Genomic DNA, 16,607 nt, shown 5'->3' on the forward strand with positions numbered 1-16,607 from the left:
CAATTAGAAATGGGCAATACATGCTGACCTAACCAGTGTCACCCAAGTTCCATGAAAGAATTTTAAAAAGATTTATTATCTGAAGACAGTTTTTGTCCACCTGGAATGGTTTAAAGCTAGAAGTCATTGCTATATGATGGAGAATGGACAGGGTGAGGGGGGCTCTGTTCACACCCACTTATGATAAACTGGCTTCTGTAGCTTTCTTTTGTTGAGTATCAAGCTCGGAGCCAGGGAGTCTCAGGGTCTATAGATTTTGAGTTTCGGCTGAGTCGACAAACAATGGTAGGTGTAAATCCTACAGATGTATTAGTATCTTAGTATCTCCATTGAAAGGGGAGTCCCCCACCCATGGTTAGTCGATCAGGCATTTTCTGGAGACTTGAGGCAGGAATTGCAAACTTCAAGGCCTTCAACAGCCATATTAGTCACCTGGTAATGTCCTTTTTTTAAAAAAAAGTAAGTTATTTCCTGAAGATTCCAAACCAATTACAGTCTGTGTTTTAAAGTTATGGATAGGACATGCCTCTACTTGGCATGACAAGTGAAAACAGATGAGTTTCTTAACATGTTCTCTGAATATCTATTTTAAGGTAATCTACTGACCAGGCAAATTTAATCAGCATGTTTTGGAGCAATGAGTGAAAAAAAAAAGCAGGAGGAAACAGTCCATTCCTTCTAATAATGTGGTTGAAATCAAGAACTTAAAAGGGAATTATAGGTATGAAATCATATGTTAAATGAAAATGCCATTACACCAAGATATTCTTTAGTACAATATTTCTGAAGGAAGGATGCAAGTAAACTGGACACCGCATTTTTATATATGTTGAACAATGGCCATGTTCTTTGTCTTAATATTAAATTTGTTAAAAGTTGTCTTGCTTTAAAGAAATGACTGTTACAAGTATCATATATATTCTATAATATATATATATAAAAAAGACAATTGAGATGCAACATTGTATTATGCAACTAAGATTAGGGAAGAAAGTGTACTTACCGTGTTCTTGGAGGGCTCCCAGCCACTATCCACCTTCCCCACATCCTGCATATCCTGCAGTTGACGAAGCTGACATAAAGTATGGTGTCGCAGGGCTTCATGGAGAGGAGTATCCCCATCTTTATCCTGGATGTCCAATTTGGCACCAGCACGAACCAGTAGCTTAAAAAAGAATAGAGTTTTAGCGATTAGAACCTTCCCTCATGAAGGTCAATTTGTTTTCAAATACTATTTTTCCGCAACTCTAAACTGGATGAATACTGGTTCCGATGATCAAAACTCATTGAGCTGATTTTTTGAACCCAGCTTTCAGTCATATTCTAATTGAATTAACAAATTGGTACAAGATATAAAGCAGTCATGCAAGTAAAAATTTCCTATAAATGTTATTGTTGCAGAATTGTGTGGAAGGTTGGTGATACATTGCAATGGCAGGTTGGTAATACATTGCAATGGTACCTTGAGAGCCTGGAAAGCAGCAGCAAGGGACACTGGGCTGTCCAAGCATTTTTTTCTTTTCAAAACACTAATCATTTTCCTTAACAGCCGGTTTTCACTAACTCTACATCTCTCACATTTTACACAGCTAACTTTTATATTTCTACAGATTATCTTACCCGAACAATTTGAGTGTGTTGACGTTCAACAGCCAGATGCAATGCAGTTTGCTGGTTTACATTCTGGATATCCAGGTTAGCACTGCCCTAAGACAAAAATGCATCAAATACTTAAAATATTTGTGACCAGATTGCCAATTCTCTGATTATCCAATCACCTCATTCACGTTTACATATCTTGAGCTATTATCAAGGTAGCAAAATAATTATTTTGTGATAATCCCAATTTTATAATTTATAGTTAAGTAATCAAATGTTACTCTTATTTCTTTAAATATTTAGGGTTTTATAAATCATGTAATACTGTAATAGTCACCTGAGCAGCAGCGAGATACATAAATAATGCATGATCGATTAGAAAAGGGTACACTTCAGTTTAGAAATGCAGTACCCAGAATAGTTGTTTAATAGTCTGCACATGTACAGCAGTAACATTTCAGTAAGCTTTTCCAATCACTAGATCTATAAATAACCAATACAAGAAGTTTTCCTTAGAAACCACCAGTCAACTAACAGAGCAGTGCGATTTACAGCAATTACCAGGTTCCAACAAGTCCAGGCCCACAACACTAAAGTAGCAATTAGGACATTGCTGTATCAGCCAGCACCCTTTATGAACACTCTCTCAATGTGAAAATGGTATGTAACCATATTCTACGAATTACATATGATACCCTGGTAGCTGACATAATGTGTTCCTTCACGACAACATCCTCATACTTTTTGACAATGAGCAGCATGTCCAAGGATGGCCAGTAGAGTACAGGTGCTACCCATTACTGTCATGGCTGACGGCAGGATGATACACAGCAAAATCCTGGAACTCCCTCCCTGACAGCACTGTGAGTGTACCTACACCACAAGGACTGCAGCGGTTCAAGAAGGCAGCTCGCCATCATCTTCTCAAGGGCAACTAGGGATGGGCAATAAAAGCTGGCTCAACCAGCGAAGCTCACTTCCCGTGAATGAATATTTTTAAAAAACACCCACAAATCCAGCTGGAAAGCAATATAATGGCCATTGAGAACCAGGGTAGAAATAGAGTAAGCCATTTGTGTTGATAAAACAATGAAGGCAATTTGAACAGCAACCCCCCCACCGAAAATGAACTACACTGTCCCCTTACTTCCTGTCCATCTACATGTAAATACTGGAGCCAATGATTCAGATACCTGGATAAATTTAAATTTCTTCAATACCACCAGCATCAAGTCTTCTGTATCATAGTCACCTGCTGCATCCTGCACAACCTGTTATGCAAAAGGGGAAAATACACCAAACAAGCAGCACTGAAGAGGACCTTATCGGAAGAGCAGCCCTAGGAACAACAGCACTCAGGGGAAGTTGCTGCAAGGTCAACACAGCAAGCAGCATCTCAGAAACCAGCATTTCCCCCAAAAGATCTAAACTAACCCCCTTCGCATCCTGCAGTAACAAACCTTCAACACCAATCCATCTTCAGTTTCCACATTCCAAGAAGCTCCCCCAAGCTCTAACTACCATTTGCACAAACACCACCTACCACTGAACAGACAGTGGTGCATCAGTCACGATAACTTGTAACACTTTCACAGATTAGCATTTCACCCTGCTGTGATGCCATACTGCTCTCAACTGTTTTCTAACCTACTACTTCCATAACTTTAAGAACTCTAGGCTAGCATTTAGTTTTAGTGACAAATCAATAAATTAGTGAATCTACAGATAATAAATTTGTCCTCATTAAATTGTAGTAGCTTTTTCACATAAATTCTAAGGCAACTTCATACCTGATGCACCAGTAATTCTGCCACTTCGACATGATTGTTAAGTGCCGCTAAATGCAGAGCAGTATATCCATCATCCTTTTTCTCATCCACAATCCATGGCCTTGGGAGTTTGGAAAGTAGCACACGCATGGCACTAAAGAAAAAAAAATTAAAATATAAATGAAGTGTTAATTCCACTTGTCCTTTTTTTCCCCTTATGCTCCATTTCCATAAAATTTATATGCATTTTCAACCTCTCAACATATAAAATAGGCATTCCAGTTGTGCCTTTGTCAAGAGAATGCCAGGGATGAGAAACTATTGTTACAAGGAAGATGAGAGATTGAGAGACTATTTTCAGTGGAGAATAGAACACTTAAGAAATTATTTAATGGCAATTTTTAAAATAAACAAGAGTTGGTTTTTGGGTGAATGAGGAAATACTTATTTTGCTTGGAGCGGTATTGTTGAAGAGGCATCAATTTAAAATGATTACTGAGTAAGTGAAGTGAAGTTAGCACACAGTTGTTGCAGAATAGAACGCTTTACCATGGAGAACAGCTGGTGCAGAGACCACTGCATCTTTTAAGGGAAAAGTGGATAGATATTTGAAGTAGGCCAATGCACTGGCCTACAGGAAGAAAGCAGAAAAGCGGGAGATAGCTGTACCAAAGAATTGATGCAGATGGTCAAAATGCCTCCTTTTGTGCTGTAAGCTTCTGTGGTTCTATAAACTTTCCGAGAGTGTGTGTGTGTGTGTGTCAATGTTATGAGAACAGAATTGGGCTTGTCTGTGACACCCCTCTGTTACTGAGCGGTCTGCTACCACATACAATCCAAGCTCACACACAGCTAATGGGTGACAGCACCAACAGAGTTATATGCCAGCAAAAAATAAATACCATCAGTAGAAAACTAGATGTTAGCAGAGAAAAAGTGGAAATAGTAAAAACGTGAAAGAAAATCCATTCTCCAGACACTCCACAATCTACAACATATTTCTTAGGCTATTTGTTTGTATCTTTTATTTTATCAGTCTTACTTTAATACACCCTTCCTGAAAATCCAATTCCCTAAGAATGCATCTATACTACTACAGCTCCTAACCAACTCGGAGTTGGTCACCTGCTATAAAAATGGACTTTACAAAAATTAAATAATTAGTTAAGTTTATCATTTCCATAGAACCTTCACTATTTTGCAGAATATACACTGAAGAGGGGATAAAAATAGCACACACACTACCAACTTAATCAAATTATAATGACATTAGTGTTTCACTGGCAATGCCGAGCTGATATAAGATGATTGTGGGTTATCATATTAAACTTTACAAAGATCCAGTTAAGCCATAAGTATTTTTTTTTTAAAAAAAGACTGCCTTAGACTCCAAAAACTATAGCTCACGTGACTCTCCTCTCTCATCTGCCATTTTTAAGTGCACTTGTCTGATTTGTTCAATACTTGGATGAATACAGCTAATTAAACTAATTACTAACAGAAAACTCAGTATGAATACATTTGTGAAATGTCTTTAATAGCTAATTTTCAATATTGTTTTGCTTAATTCATTAATCATAAATTATATGCTCTGCTGTATTTTTCAGGATTTTAGCATACATACCTCTGGATCAGTCACACTCATCATGACTGAAATTAAAATTTACGGAGTGCGTCCAGCAGGCAAGTTCATTCATGCAGCTTCATTTTTGCTCTACGTTTTAAGAGGGTTCATTTCTCAGTAGTTCATTCTACTGTGTGACCACAGATTATATCAGTTTGAGCTATTTTGGATTTCATTTAGCTTAGAAAGCCAACTTTCAGCTGTTGTTTTAAAAAATAATTACTCCAACCTCTAAAATGAAATGTGAGCTAGGAAATAGCAGATTAAAAATGTATTCAAAGTAAGGAATGGAAAACATAACTCGGAGCAAAGAAGTAAATTCAAAGTTTGAAAACCAACCAGAAAGGAGTCAGAACAGGCTAAAAGAACAAGGTAAACAGAATTAAACTACTTTCAATAGGTTTACTACAGTGATAAAGAAAAACAACTTTTAAATGGGTAACTTTTTTTACTATAATGGCATTTCATCATCACACTATAGGAGCTAGAAATTTACAGAACTGTCTGGCCAAGATAAACACCTGCTAGCACTTATTAATTAAGTAGCGTTCAAACCATTATTTACCTCATAACATGGCTTCTGCGCGAATACTATTCATTGCAACGTCTGAGGTTTCCTGCACTGAGTCAGTTATGAAAGATCCTCCATTGGAATATCGCTTAGAAAAATCAGAAGGCAGCAAATGTGTATTGTTTTTGTCTAATCAGGGTCGGAAAAAGGGTTTCCGATCCCGATTGGAAGATCTGTGTCAACGTGTCTGAAGAACATAATATTTTGCTGTTTTACAGGAATTTCATGAGCAAATCGAGTGTACAAAGTTTTGCAAGCAAGTTAAACCACACCTTCTCAGCAGAAAGCTGATTGGTGGGCAGGTTAACTTGGCATTAAACACCTGGAGATGACAATTCCCGATTTTAACCTGCTGAATTGAACAGGCAGCAGGCCATCTAGCCAAAGCTGGTAGGTTCCTTTTCTTTAAAAAGAACTGGTTTTCTGTGCGTTTGCACTGCAAACAGCTAGTGACACAAATTATTTGAGTCATCCTTAGGTGCACAATTTGGAATTATCAGCAAAAATTTTGCATTTTCATAGTTTTGTAATCCATTACAGGAATCAATATTTTTAAGGTGCACAAGTGTGTGAATGGCTGTTAAATTTTCTTTTAAATTTAAGAATGTAGCCACGACTGAGAGAATTAAGGAAAAAAAATGAAAGAGTGGCTTTATACATTTTAAATTCAAGACACGTAGTGTGGACACATTTAAATTAAAAGAAAGCTTCTGCAAACTGCTATTGTGCGATTGACTCCACTCCCATCTACGGTTTCACGTGCAACTAATTAACTTCTGGTTGACAAATTGCACGGCTAGAGTTAATTACTTGCTGCACTGTACTTTTTTTTTAAAAATGTTGGTCTCAGGCTTCAGAGCTTCCAATACTTCAACCTATCTTGATTTTTAGGGAGACTAGGCAAACCAAATCTGCAATAATTGTGTGAAGGATGAGTTTATACAATGTATTCAAGATAGTTACCCAGATCAGCATGCCTAGTATCTAACTGGAGAACGGGCTATTATTCTATAACTGCACGATGTAAGAGTTAACTAATAACCTTTTCGTAAAGCCACCTCTAGGAAACAGTGATCATAATGATTGAACCTTATATTGAGTTTCAGAGTGATTTAGTTAAATCCAAAATTAGGGCCTTAAACCGGAACAAAAACTATTCAGTTACAAGTAGCAAGTCCATTGTTTTATCCATCTTTTGGATGGGACATTAAACTGAGGGCCAATCTTCTCTCTTGGTAGATATAAAAGATCCTACGGCATATTTCGAAGAGTAGCAGGGGAGCTTATCTCTAATATCTTGGCCAACATTATCTCTCAATCAATATCACTAAGAACAGATTATCTGGTCATTATCACTTTGCTGTTTGTGGGAACATGCTGTGCACAAATTGGCTGCTGTGTCTCCTACATTACAAGTAACTACACTTTGAAATGTAGTTCATTGGCTGTAAAAAGCATCAAGATATCTGTGCAAGATGCCTGTGAGTGGTACCGTATTCCTTTTCCAAAAAAAATGTATCTTTTCATCTGGTTTCCCAATCTATCATTCAATGGGCAATGGCTAATCCTAACCTTCAATCCAACTCTTCATTTAATCCACACTAGAAGAAAATCTTCCTCGGAAGTGCAACAGAATGGCATGGGTATACCTCTTCATTATTGTTGTTGTGTCCAGTTCTAAACACTGAACAATGCTCTACAGAAAGGAGTTTATATAGTTGAGTCTACTTTAAATTCTTCAGATAACGAAGCAGACCATGCCTGGATGTAGGTCACCGACAAGGCCAGCATATATTGCCCATCCCTAACTGCCCTCGAGAAGGTGGTGGTGAGCCTCTTTGAACCCTGCAGTCTATGTGCTGTAGGTAGACCAACAACGCTGTTACCTAGGAAATTCCAGGTTTTGGACCCAGCAACAGTGAAGGAATGGTGCTACAGTTCCAAGTCAGGATTATGTGAGACTTGTGAGGGGAATCTGCAGGTGGTGTATGTACCTGCTGCCCTCCCAGGTAATAAGGGTCACTGGTTTTGGAGAAGCCTTGACAAATTATATAGTCATAAAATGGTTACAGCAAAGGAGGCCATTCAGCCCATTGTGTCCATGCTGGCTCTCTATTTCACCTAGTCCCACTCCCCCAATCCTTCTCCATAGCCCTGCAAATTTTCTCTCTTCGGATAATGATTTTTGGAATTGTACACCTCATTTTATATTATCTTGTAGATGGTATACACTGCAGCCACAGTACGACAAAAGCCATCATTCTGAAACAATAACTCTCTCCACAGATGCTGCCCAACTTGTTTTCGTTTTATGTTTTTATTTCATTTAACCAGGAACTGTTTGCTTAACATTAACTTCAAAATTGCCCATTATAGCATTTTGAGTGCTCCATTTATATTGGGCAGAAATAGCTGTGTTCACTCACTTGTTCACATCTTATTAAGGTACACTGAACGCAAGAACATAAAAAGTATAAAAGTATAAAATGTAAAAAGTATCTAATTGGCCTCATCAACACTCTATTACCTCTTCAAAAAAACTCCAGCAAGTTAGTTAAACACTATTTTCCCTTAAGAAATTCATGCTGGCTTTCCTTAATTAACCCACATTTATCCATGTGACTATTAATTTTGTCCCCGATTATTGTTTCTAAAAGTTTCTCCACCACTGAAGCTAAATTGACTGGCCTGTAGTAGCTAGCCTTATTTTTAAACCCTTTTTGTGAACAAAGGTGTGACGCTTGCAATTCTCCAGTCCTCTAGCACCACCCGCAAGTCTAAGGAAGACAGAAAAATTATGGCCGGTGCCTTGACAATTTCCATTCTCACTTCCCTCAGCATTCTTGGATGCATCTCATCTGGTCCTGGCGCCTTATCAACTTTAAGTACAGATAGCCTATCCAATAACCCCTCCTTAACAATTTTAAATCCTTCTAGTACTCTTTCACCATGGGCTGGGGAACATCTGCTTTCTTGGTAAAATCAGATGCAAAGTATTCATTTAGTACTTTAGCTATGCCCTCTACCTCCATGCGTAAATCCCCTTTGTGGTCCCTAATCAGCCTGACTCCTCCTTTTACCACCCATTTACTAATTATATGCCTATAAATCAATCCATAGCCTTTCCCCTCTCAATCCCCTCCAGTCTCACAAACCTCAGAGGTATCTGTGCTCCTCTAATTCTGGCCTCTTGAGCATCTCTGACTTTTATCACTCCACCACTGGTGGGTATGCCTTCGGTTGCTAAGGCTGTAAGCTATGGAATTACCTCACTAAACCTCCCCATCTCTCTTTCTTCCTTTAAAATGCTCTTTAAAAACCCCTCTCTTTGACCAAGCTTTTGGTCACCTGCTCCGTGTCAGATTTCACTTTGCCACAACCAAAGAATTACTTTAAAATAGTGAAATTTTCACAGTTTTCTAATATGCATGAGTTCAGTGCTAAACCGTTACTTTTCATTTGGTTAATATTGTGAGAAACCAAATAAAGATGATTGACAAGTATAATTGATACTGCTGTTAGATCTTCGCAATAAGTGGCAAACAGAATTTAACAGATAAATATGAAGTTGTGCACTTAGCTAGGAAAATATAAACATCATCTACACTTTAGAAAATAAGCTGAATGGGGTAGAAAAGCAAAGGAATCAAGGAATCAAATCATTATAAGGAGCATCACAGGGAAGCAAAGCAATTAAACTGCAAACACTGGGACTCATTTCTAGGGGTATAAAATTAAAAAGTAATGAAGTTATGTTAAATTTGTATAGGACCCTGGTCAGGCTGCACTCAGCATTTTGCATAGTTCTGGTTTCCATATTCTAAAAAAGACAGGAGCACTGCAAATAAAAGACATTACATGGATGGCAACAGAACTGAGATTGCAGCTATTTGAAAAGATTAAACAGATTGGGGTTTTTCTCTTCAGAAAAGGAGACACACAGAACTGGCCCAACAGAGGTCTTCAAAATTAGGTATGGGTTAAAGAGGGTAGGTGCGGAGAGAACTTTACCACTTGTGAGAGAATCTAAAAATAGAGGCCACAGATAGTTTCTAATAGAACCAATAGGGAAATAAGAAGAAATTTCTTTATTCGAACGGTTAGAATATAGAAACCGCTACTATTGGAAGTGCTTGAGGCAAATAGCAGAAATGTCCTCAAAAGGAAAGACAAAAATATGAGAAAGGGGTATAGAAATATGTGTTGAAAGGCTGAGATGAGGTGGATAGAATGGGAGGGGACTCATCTAGGCTATACACACCAGCATTGGCGAGTTGGGCCAAGTGGCCTGTTTCTGTGAGATAAAAGCAAAATTCTGCGGATGTTGGAAGTCTGAAATAAAAGCAGAAAATGCTGGATAAACACAGCAGGTCTGGAGGCATTTGTGGAGGGAGAAACAGTTAACATTTCGAGTCCACGTGACTCTTCAGAGCTAAAGAGAAGTAGAAATGTGACCAATTTTACACTGTTTAAGAGGGGGTGGAGCAGGTGGAGCAAAATAGAAGGTCAGGGATATGTGGGAGCTCAGGAGAAATTTAACAAAGGTGTCACAGACACAGGACAAAGGGAGTATTAATGATAGCATTAAAGACTAAAGGAGGTGCTGACAGTGTCATAAAGTCATAAAGGTAAGATAGCAGAATGTGTCAATAGCAGAACAAGGGTCAGCACTCTATGAAAGCAAAACATAAAAACAAGTGACAGATGGCCCTGTGTGCATGTGGAAGGGGTGGGGGTTTGGAGAAAAAGGCTAGAAAATAAATTTTAAAATGTTAAAAAAAAAAAGAATAAATAAATAGAAATTGTAAAATGGACAAAAATGGAGATGACAGTTCAAGGTCTAAAGTTGTTGAGCTCAATGTTAAGTCCAGAAGGCTGTAAAGTGCTTAATCGGAAGATGAAGTGCTGTTCCTCAAGTTTGCATTGGGCTTCTCTGGAACATTGCAGGAGCCCCAACGACAGACATGTGGGCATGAGAGCAGGATGGTGCGTGCAAAAAGCAAGCGACAGGAAGGTCTGGGTCATGCTTGCAGACTGAGCGAAGGTGTTCCACAAAGTGATCACCCAGTCTACATTTAGTCTCCCCAATGTAGAGGAGACCGCATTGGGAGCAGTGAATACAGTAGAACGAATTGAAGGAGGTGTAAGTGAATCACTACTTCACCTGAAAGGAGTATTTGGGGCCTCGGACGTTGAGGAAGCAGGAGGTAAAGGGGCAGGACCAGGATGTCACGGAGGATTTGGGGGGGGGGGGGGCGCACACGGAGGCGGGGGGGGGCGAAGGGAAGATGTTTTTGGTGGTGGCACCATCCTGGAGTTAGCAGAAAGGGTGGAGGATGATCCTTTGAATGCAGAGGCTGGTGAGGTAAAAAGTGAGGACAAGGAGCGCCCTGTCATGGTCCCGAGATGGAGGGGATGGCATGAGGACACAGGTGCGGGAGATGGGTCAGACATGGTTGAGGGCCCTGTCAACCACACTGGGGGTGGGGGGTGGGAGGGAACCCTCAGTTAAGGAAAATGGAAGGCATGTCAGAAGCGCCGTTTTGGAAGATAGCATCATCGGAACAGATGCAACAGAGGGGGAGGAACTGGGAGAATGCAATGGAGACCTTACAGGAAGCAGGGTGTGAGGAGCTGGAACAAGGAACGTTCCACATACTGCACAAAAAGACAGGCACAACTGGGCCCATGAGGGTACTCAAAACTATACTTTTTATTTGGAAGAAGTGAGGCAAATTAAAGGAGAAATTGTTCAATGAGAGAACGAGTTCAGCCAGGTGGTGAACAGTGGTGTTGGATGGGGATTGTTCAAGCCTCTGTTCAAGGAAGAAGTGAAGGGCCCTCAGACCGTCCTGGTGGGGGACTTGGGTGTAGAGAGACTGGATGTCTATCGTGAAGAAGAGGCGGTTAGGGCCAGGAAACTGGAAATTGTTGAAATGACGTAAGGCGTCAGAGGAATTGCGAATCAGCGTGACAACAGAACTTCCCCTTGTCGGCAGGTTTGATAACAAAGTCAGGGTTGGAACTGAGAGAACAGAGTGCAGCAAGCTCACAAGGAGACAGTTGGAGTATGTGAGAGGAGCACAGAAATTAAGACAGACGATGTCATGCCGACAGTTCTCAATGAGAAGATCAAGAGCAGGAAGAGGCCATAGGGTGGGGTCCAGGTTGAGGGAAAATACTGGAGTCAGATGAAAGGATCCATTGAACGGGGAGCGGGGAGGACTCCTGCCCAAAGAAGTGAGCACGGACATGAAGGTAGCGGAAGAACAGTTCTGCATCAAGCCGAGCTTTCAAATTTTTTTTGTTAAATTTCTCCTTAGCTTCCATCTATCCCTGACCTTGTATTTTGCTCCACCTCGTCTTTAAGCAGCATAAAATTCATCACATTTCTACTTTAGCTCTGAAGAAGAGTCATATGAACTCAAAGCGTTAGCTCTGTTTCTCTCTCCACAGATGCTGCCAGACCTGCTGAGTTTTTCCAGCAATTTCTGTTCTTATTGTAGCCTGTTTCTGTGCTTCAAATACACTATGTACTAGCTGGTCAATCATCAGTAACACTCTGGAGTACCACAAGTTCAAGTAGCTCTTTCCAAATGGTAGTGGAGAATGATTGGTTGAATAGCCTCCTTCCATGCTGTTAAGATTCCATGGTTCTAATTCAAACACAATTCTGGCATTCAATTGATGTATTTTCTTGAAGCTCTTGACTAATAATGGTGAGCAATCTCAAATTCTTTAACCTCTCTTCACATCTCAGATACCTTAAGACAGGTATCAGTTTTGTTGCCCTTTTCTGCATTTCCTCCAAATGGCTGGATATCATTGCTGTATAACAGCAAGGTAAGCTGCATGGTTTTAGTTAGAAAAATCTAGCAATAAACCTACATTCTGGGAAAGGTCAGATAAAGGTTGTCCTTGGCTTTTGCCAATTTGCATCTCAATTCTACACGATTATATACATGTAGCAACCAGAAACTATTTTTAGCAGGTTGGTTTCCAAACTCAAACACAGTGAAGATTTCCCATGCGTGTCAAGCACCTCAATGACCAGAAAAAATTATTGGAACAGAATGTATTCTGGTCTTGAAACAGCAAAATCTATTAACAAGTTTCAGAGGCTGCAGAAGTTGTTGAATAGAGTAGCTTTCTTTTGTCTTTAACTGTGATTGGTCAGTAAATGCGACTCCATGCAAGGTGTAGGCAGACACCCAGGTCCAGGAAGAAACCAGATAAAATAATTTCCAGAGCAACCTTTTTTTATGAGAAATAGTGAAAATTATTTGCTTACAATATAAGATACTGCTGCACACCACAGTATAAATGAACATTACTTTCCTTTCTTGCGTACTAATAGAGCTCTGCAAATGAAAACAGAACAGCAAGACATGATTAAATGTAAGCCATGTTTTTATTTGCCATATGCATTGACTGCAACTTTGTTTTTTTTTAGATAAACTGTTCGGCATTCCTCAGTAACATCACATCCTCAACACTGCTGAATGAAATGTTGAATTATCCTCTCCTCCTGCTGTTACCCAAATTACAGAGTGCATCTATTTTAGCACCCAGTGTGTTAATTTAAATCCCCAGAAACTGCACAGATTGAGGAGTTGGATTTTTTTTTATTGCCATTGAATTTTCAACCACCCAAAGGAATTAAAAATATTGGTCACGTTATCTTCAATCATGATTGGTTTAGGATCACAGCCAATAAAAAAAGCCCACAGATTGTTCAAGGATCTCTTGCACATTTTACACTCTGAAGCTTAATGTACTAGAGTGCAGACACACCAGCCTATCAAAATATTTACTGCCTCTTAACAGAGTTTTCAAATGCATATCTGATATATTACAATGTTATTATAACATTTTGGGACTGTCTTTAAATTTAGAGGAAATGGAGGAGGTCATGTGACCTGTTCTGCAGTCTGCCTGACAGTGAGCCAAGGTGGTTTGATTGTTAGAGATCAAAGGAAGACTCAGATTGTTTTACTGAGAGGAAGGTGTAAGGTATTTATGCTTGGAGACAATGATCACAGTCTCTGAGTATACCAATTGTTGACTGAGTCTCCCAAAGTCTCAGAAAGATGTTGTAGGTATCGAGTTGTAAACAGTGGTGCTGTAAACTGCCACTTATTTCTAAGATGATAGGAAATTGGTATCAAGAATAACTTATTAGAATTTCTACTTAGATACAAAACTAATGTGCTTCCTATTACCAAGTGGATAGAGGAAGCCATTTTGAAATCAAGTTACAGGCATCGCAATTATCCCATGAATATCACAGACAGTAGTTTTGTCTTGCATAGTCTGCAGCCACCTCAAAGAGCAAGAGATAGGAGGAGCCAGGTCTGCACCTTAAGCAGAGAAAATGCTGACACGATCATTTATCACGCAGAACATGGGTGGGAGATCATTCTCACATGGAAGATCGAGTTCATGAGGATTTAAAGGAGGGTGGAAGATTTGCCTAGCTTGGAGCCTTCACCTCACAGTGAAATCAGTACAGGGATTCTAAGTTATCTGGTTAGGAAAGTAAAAAGGAAGGAAGCAATCGGGAGCTGAGAATAATTTTAGATTGGTTCCTGCAGGATTACTTTCCTTTCTTGTGTACTAATAAAGCTTTGTAAATGAAAACAGAACAGCAAGACATGATTAAATGTAAGCCATGTTTATTTGCCATATGCATTGACTGCAACTTTGTTGGGGACAGTGTAATGTCTAATCGTAGTGGAACATTTTCCATTGTGCTAAAAGCTAAAACAGGGAATCTCGTTTCTGTACTTTAAAGTATAAGTTGCCTCAAGAAAAGAGTGTTTATTCAAGTGCGTTTTTAGTTATTTGTTACAGTAAAAGTTTTAAAAGTTGAAATCATGACATGCCATTCTTTCAGCTGTTAAATTTTAAAGAGAAATTGCAACTTCCAGTTATTGGTCTCTACAGAGATCATAACAAAATTGGGGGCTGTTGGCCAGATTTTAATTCCGCAGGCTGATGAGAGTGCAGTGGGTTTGGCCAAAGTTTAAAGGAACAAGATTTCAAAGTGACCTTTGGCTGTATTCATTGAAAAATTAAAAATGAATATGTCTATTGCAGAAGCTTTCCTTGGAAAAGAGGATTTTTCTTCAAGTGCCTTGTGTGAGAAATGGATTTTAAAAATATTTTTAGGGAATATTGCGTTATTCTCTGGAAAAGGCTGTGTGCATCTGTGTATGTGTGTGCGCGCATGATTTAATTAAGCTGGGCAGAGATTAATAGGAGACAGATTGTCTGGGGGATTTAAAACAGGAAACGGATAGAGGTGTTAGGATTGAGGTGCAGGTAAATAGATTAGATCTAAAATTTGCATTATTGGATAAGTTGAGAGTTTGTTTGAATATCGAACGGGAATCAGAAGTAGAAAGATACATGTTTGCATCTTGCAGGAGTTCCATAGGTAAATAGGAGGGGGGAAATATAATTTTTTATTGGCCCAAAAGCAAAGACAAAATGGAAACATAAGAGAGCTTATATTTGGAAGGGTTTGAGTTTCAAAGAAGTGTGAGAACAATGGAACCACAGATGAAAGGGGGAAAAAAGGTATTTTAGAGAAAGCTGTTTGTGCTGAAGCTGCTGGAACTGAGAAAGGATACAGTTTGAATCAACCATCCAGTCAAACCAGAAAAATCTTGAGCTGCAAAAAGCAGTTTTATTCTGAAGTTTGGATTTTCACAACAGAGAGGAACTGAGCTACAGGTCACGTGGTATGCCTTTATTGAAGCTACAGCAGTCTTCCTTGGGTAATATTACTGGATTTTATAGTTAAACATCTACAAGGGATTGTTGCCTGGGAGGTGTTTACTTGTGGGTCTGACCAAGTGGAGAATTTTTTGGGAGATATGTTTTGCAAGGATAACCTTAATTGTGCAACTGTAATCTTGTGTGCTTAAGTTTTCTTTTATTCTTGCTAATAAAACTTTTACTTTTAATTTTTAAAATCCCAAAAGTGTTACTGGACCTCTTACTACTGAATCAGTAGGTTGTCTTCTCGTTCTCAGAATACAAAAATAAAAGGGTATGGTCCATAAGCCAAGTTTCCCTCTGAGATTTGGTTTGCACAATTAACACCGGCTGTGGTCATAACACTTGCAATAGTTAACAACGGTTAATATAAATGCAGTGGCAGAAAAGTTGGAAATAGAATTAAAAGTAGGTACTATGAAAGCAGAAATTGTTGAAGTATTGGCTCAACATTTGAACCTTGAGGAAGCTGATGGTAATCAAGATAACATGCAGATCAAACTGGTTAGGATTCAGTTGGAAATGAAGCAGTTTGAAATGGAAGTAGTAAAGCAAAATCTTGAAGTCGAAAGGGAAGAGAACAGAGAGAAATGCAATACTTGAATTAGAATTCCAAATGGAAGGAAGAGAACAAGATAGGGAATTTCAAAGACTAAAGAAAGGAAAAGCCTTGAATTACAAAGAGAGGGGGAAGCCAGGAAATTTAAACGGATGGAAAGAGACTTTGAGTACGTGAACAGGGAGTAGCAGGCAGGTTTGACTTCTGGTTTTGACTTGGCAAGGAATAATTCGCCTAAAGCCTAAATTCAGTGAAGACGGAATTGAAATGTATTTTGTATAATTTGAGAAAATTGCTATATTACTATGGCTGCAAGAAATTTGCACAATCCTACTACAAAATATTTTGGTAGGAAAAGCTTTTGAGGTTTATTCAACCCTTTTGGATGAGCAGTCTGCAAATTATGATACAGTTAAGACTGCTGTGCTTAATATGCATGTGCTGGTTCCAGAAGCTCATAGACAAAAGTTCAGAAACTTGAGAAGAGACAGAATCAGGCTTTTTTGGGATTTGCTAGAGAAAAAGAGATAGTGTTTGATCGATGACATTGGTTGATGAAGCTAAATCAGGGTTTTGAAAACCTTAGAGAGATGTTGTTAATGGAGGAATTTAAAAATGCTGTCTCCCTTTGGGAATTAAGTCCCAACTAGAAGGCCATAAAGTTTCCAATAAAAGGGAAGCAGCTATTTCGGTTGATAGCTA

General features: G+C 39.0%; 1 protein-coding gene across 3 annotated transcripts in view; it reads right to left on the minus strand.

Annotated features, from left to right (window-relative positions):
- mib1 (MIB E3 ubiquitin protein ligase 1) overlaps window positions 1-16,607 on the minus strand; it is a 187,280-nt gene that overhangs the window by 32,476 nt on the left and 138,197 nt on the right. For all 3 annotated transcript variants that reach the window (XM_078540225.1, XM_078540222.1, XM_078540223.1), the window contains exons 13-15: window positions 3,390-3,522; window positions 1,621-1,707; window positions 1,004-1,165 (exon numbers count right to left, since the gene is read on the minus strand). In XM_078540225.1, coding sequence (XP_078396351.1) covers window positions 1,004-1,165; window positions 1,621-1,707; window positions 3,390-3,522 — 382 coding nt within the window. The remainder of the gene's footprint in view (window positions 1-1,003; window positions 1,166-1,620; window positions 1,708-3,389; window positions 3,523-16,607) is intronic.

Source organism: Cetorhinus maximus, chromosome 4 (genome assembly GCF_964194155.1).
Source record: "Cetorhinus maximus chromosome 4, sCetMax3.hap1.1, whole genome shotgun sequence".
Taxonomy (NCBI): Eukaryota; Metazoa; Chordata; class Chondrichthyes; order Lamniformes; family Cetorhinidae; genus Cetorhinus; species Cetorhinus maximus.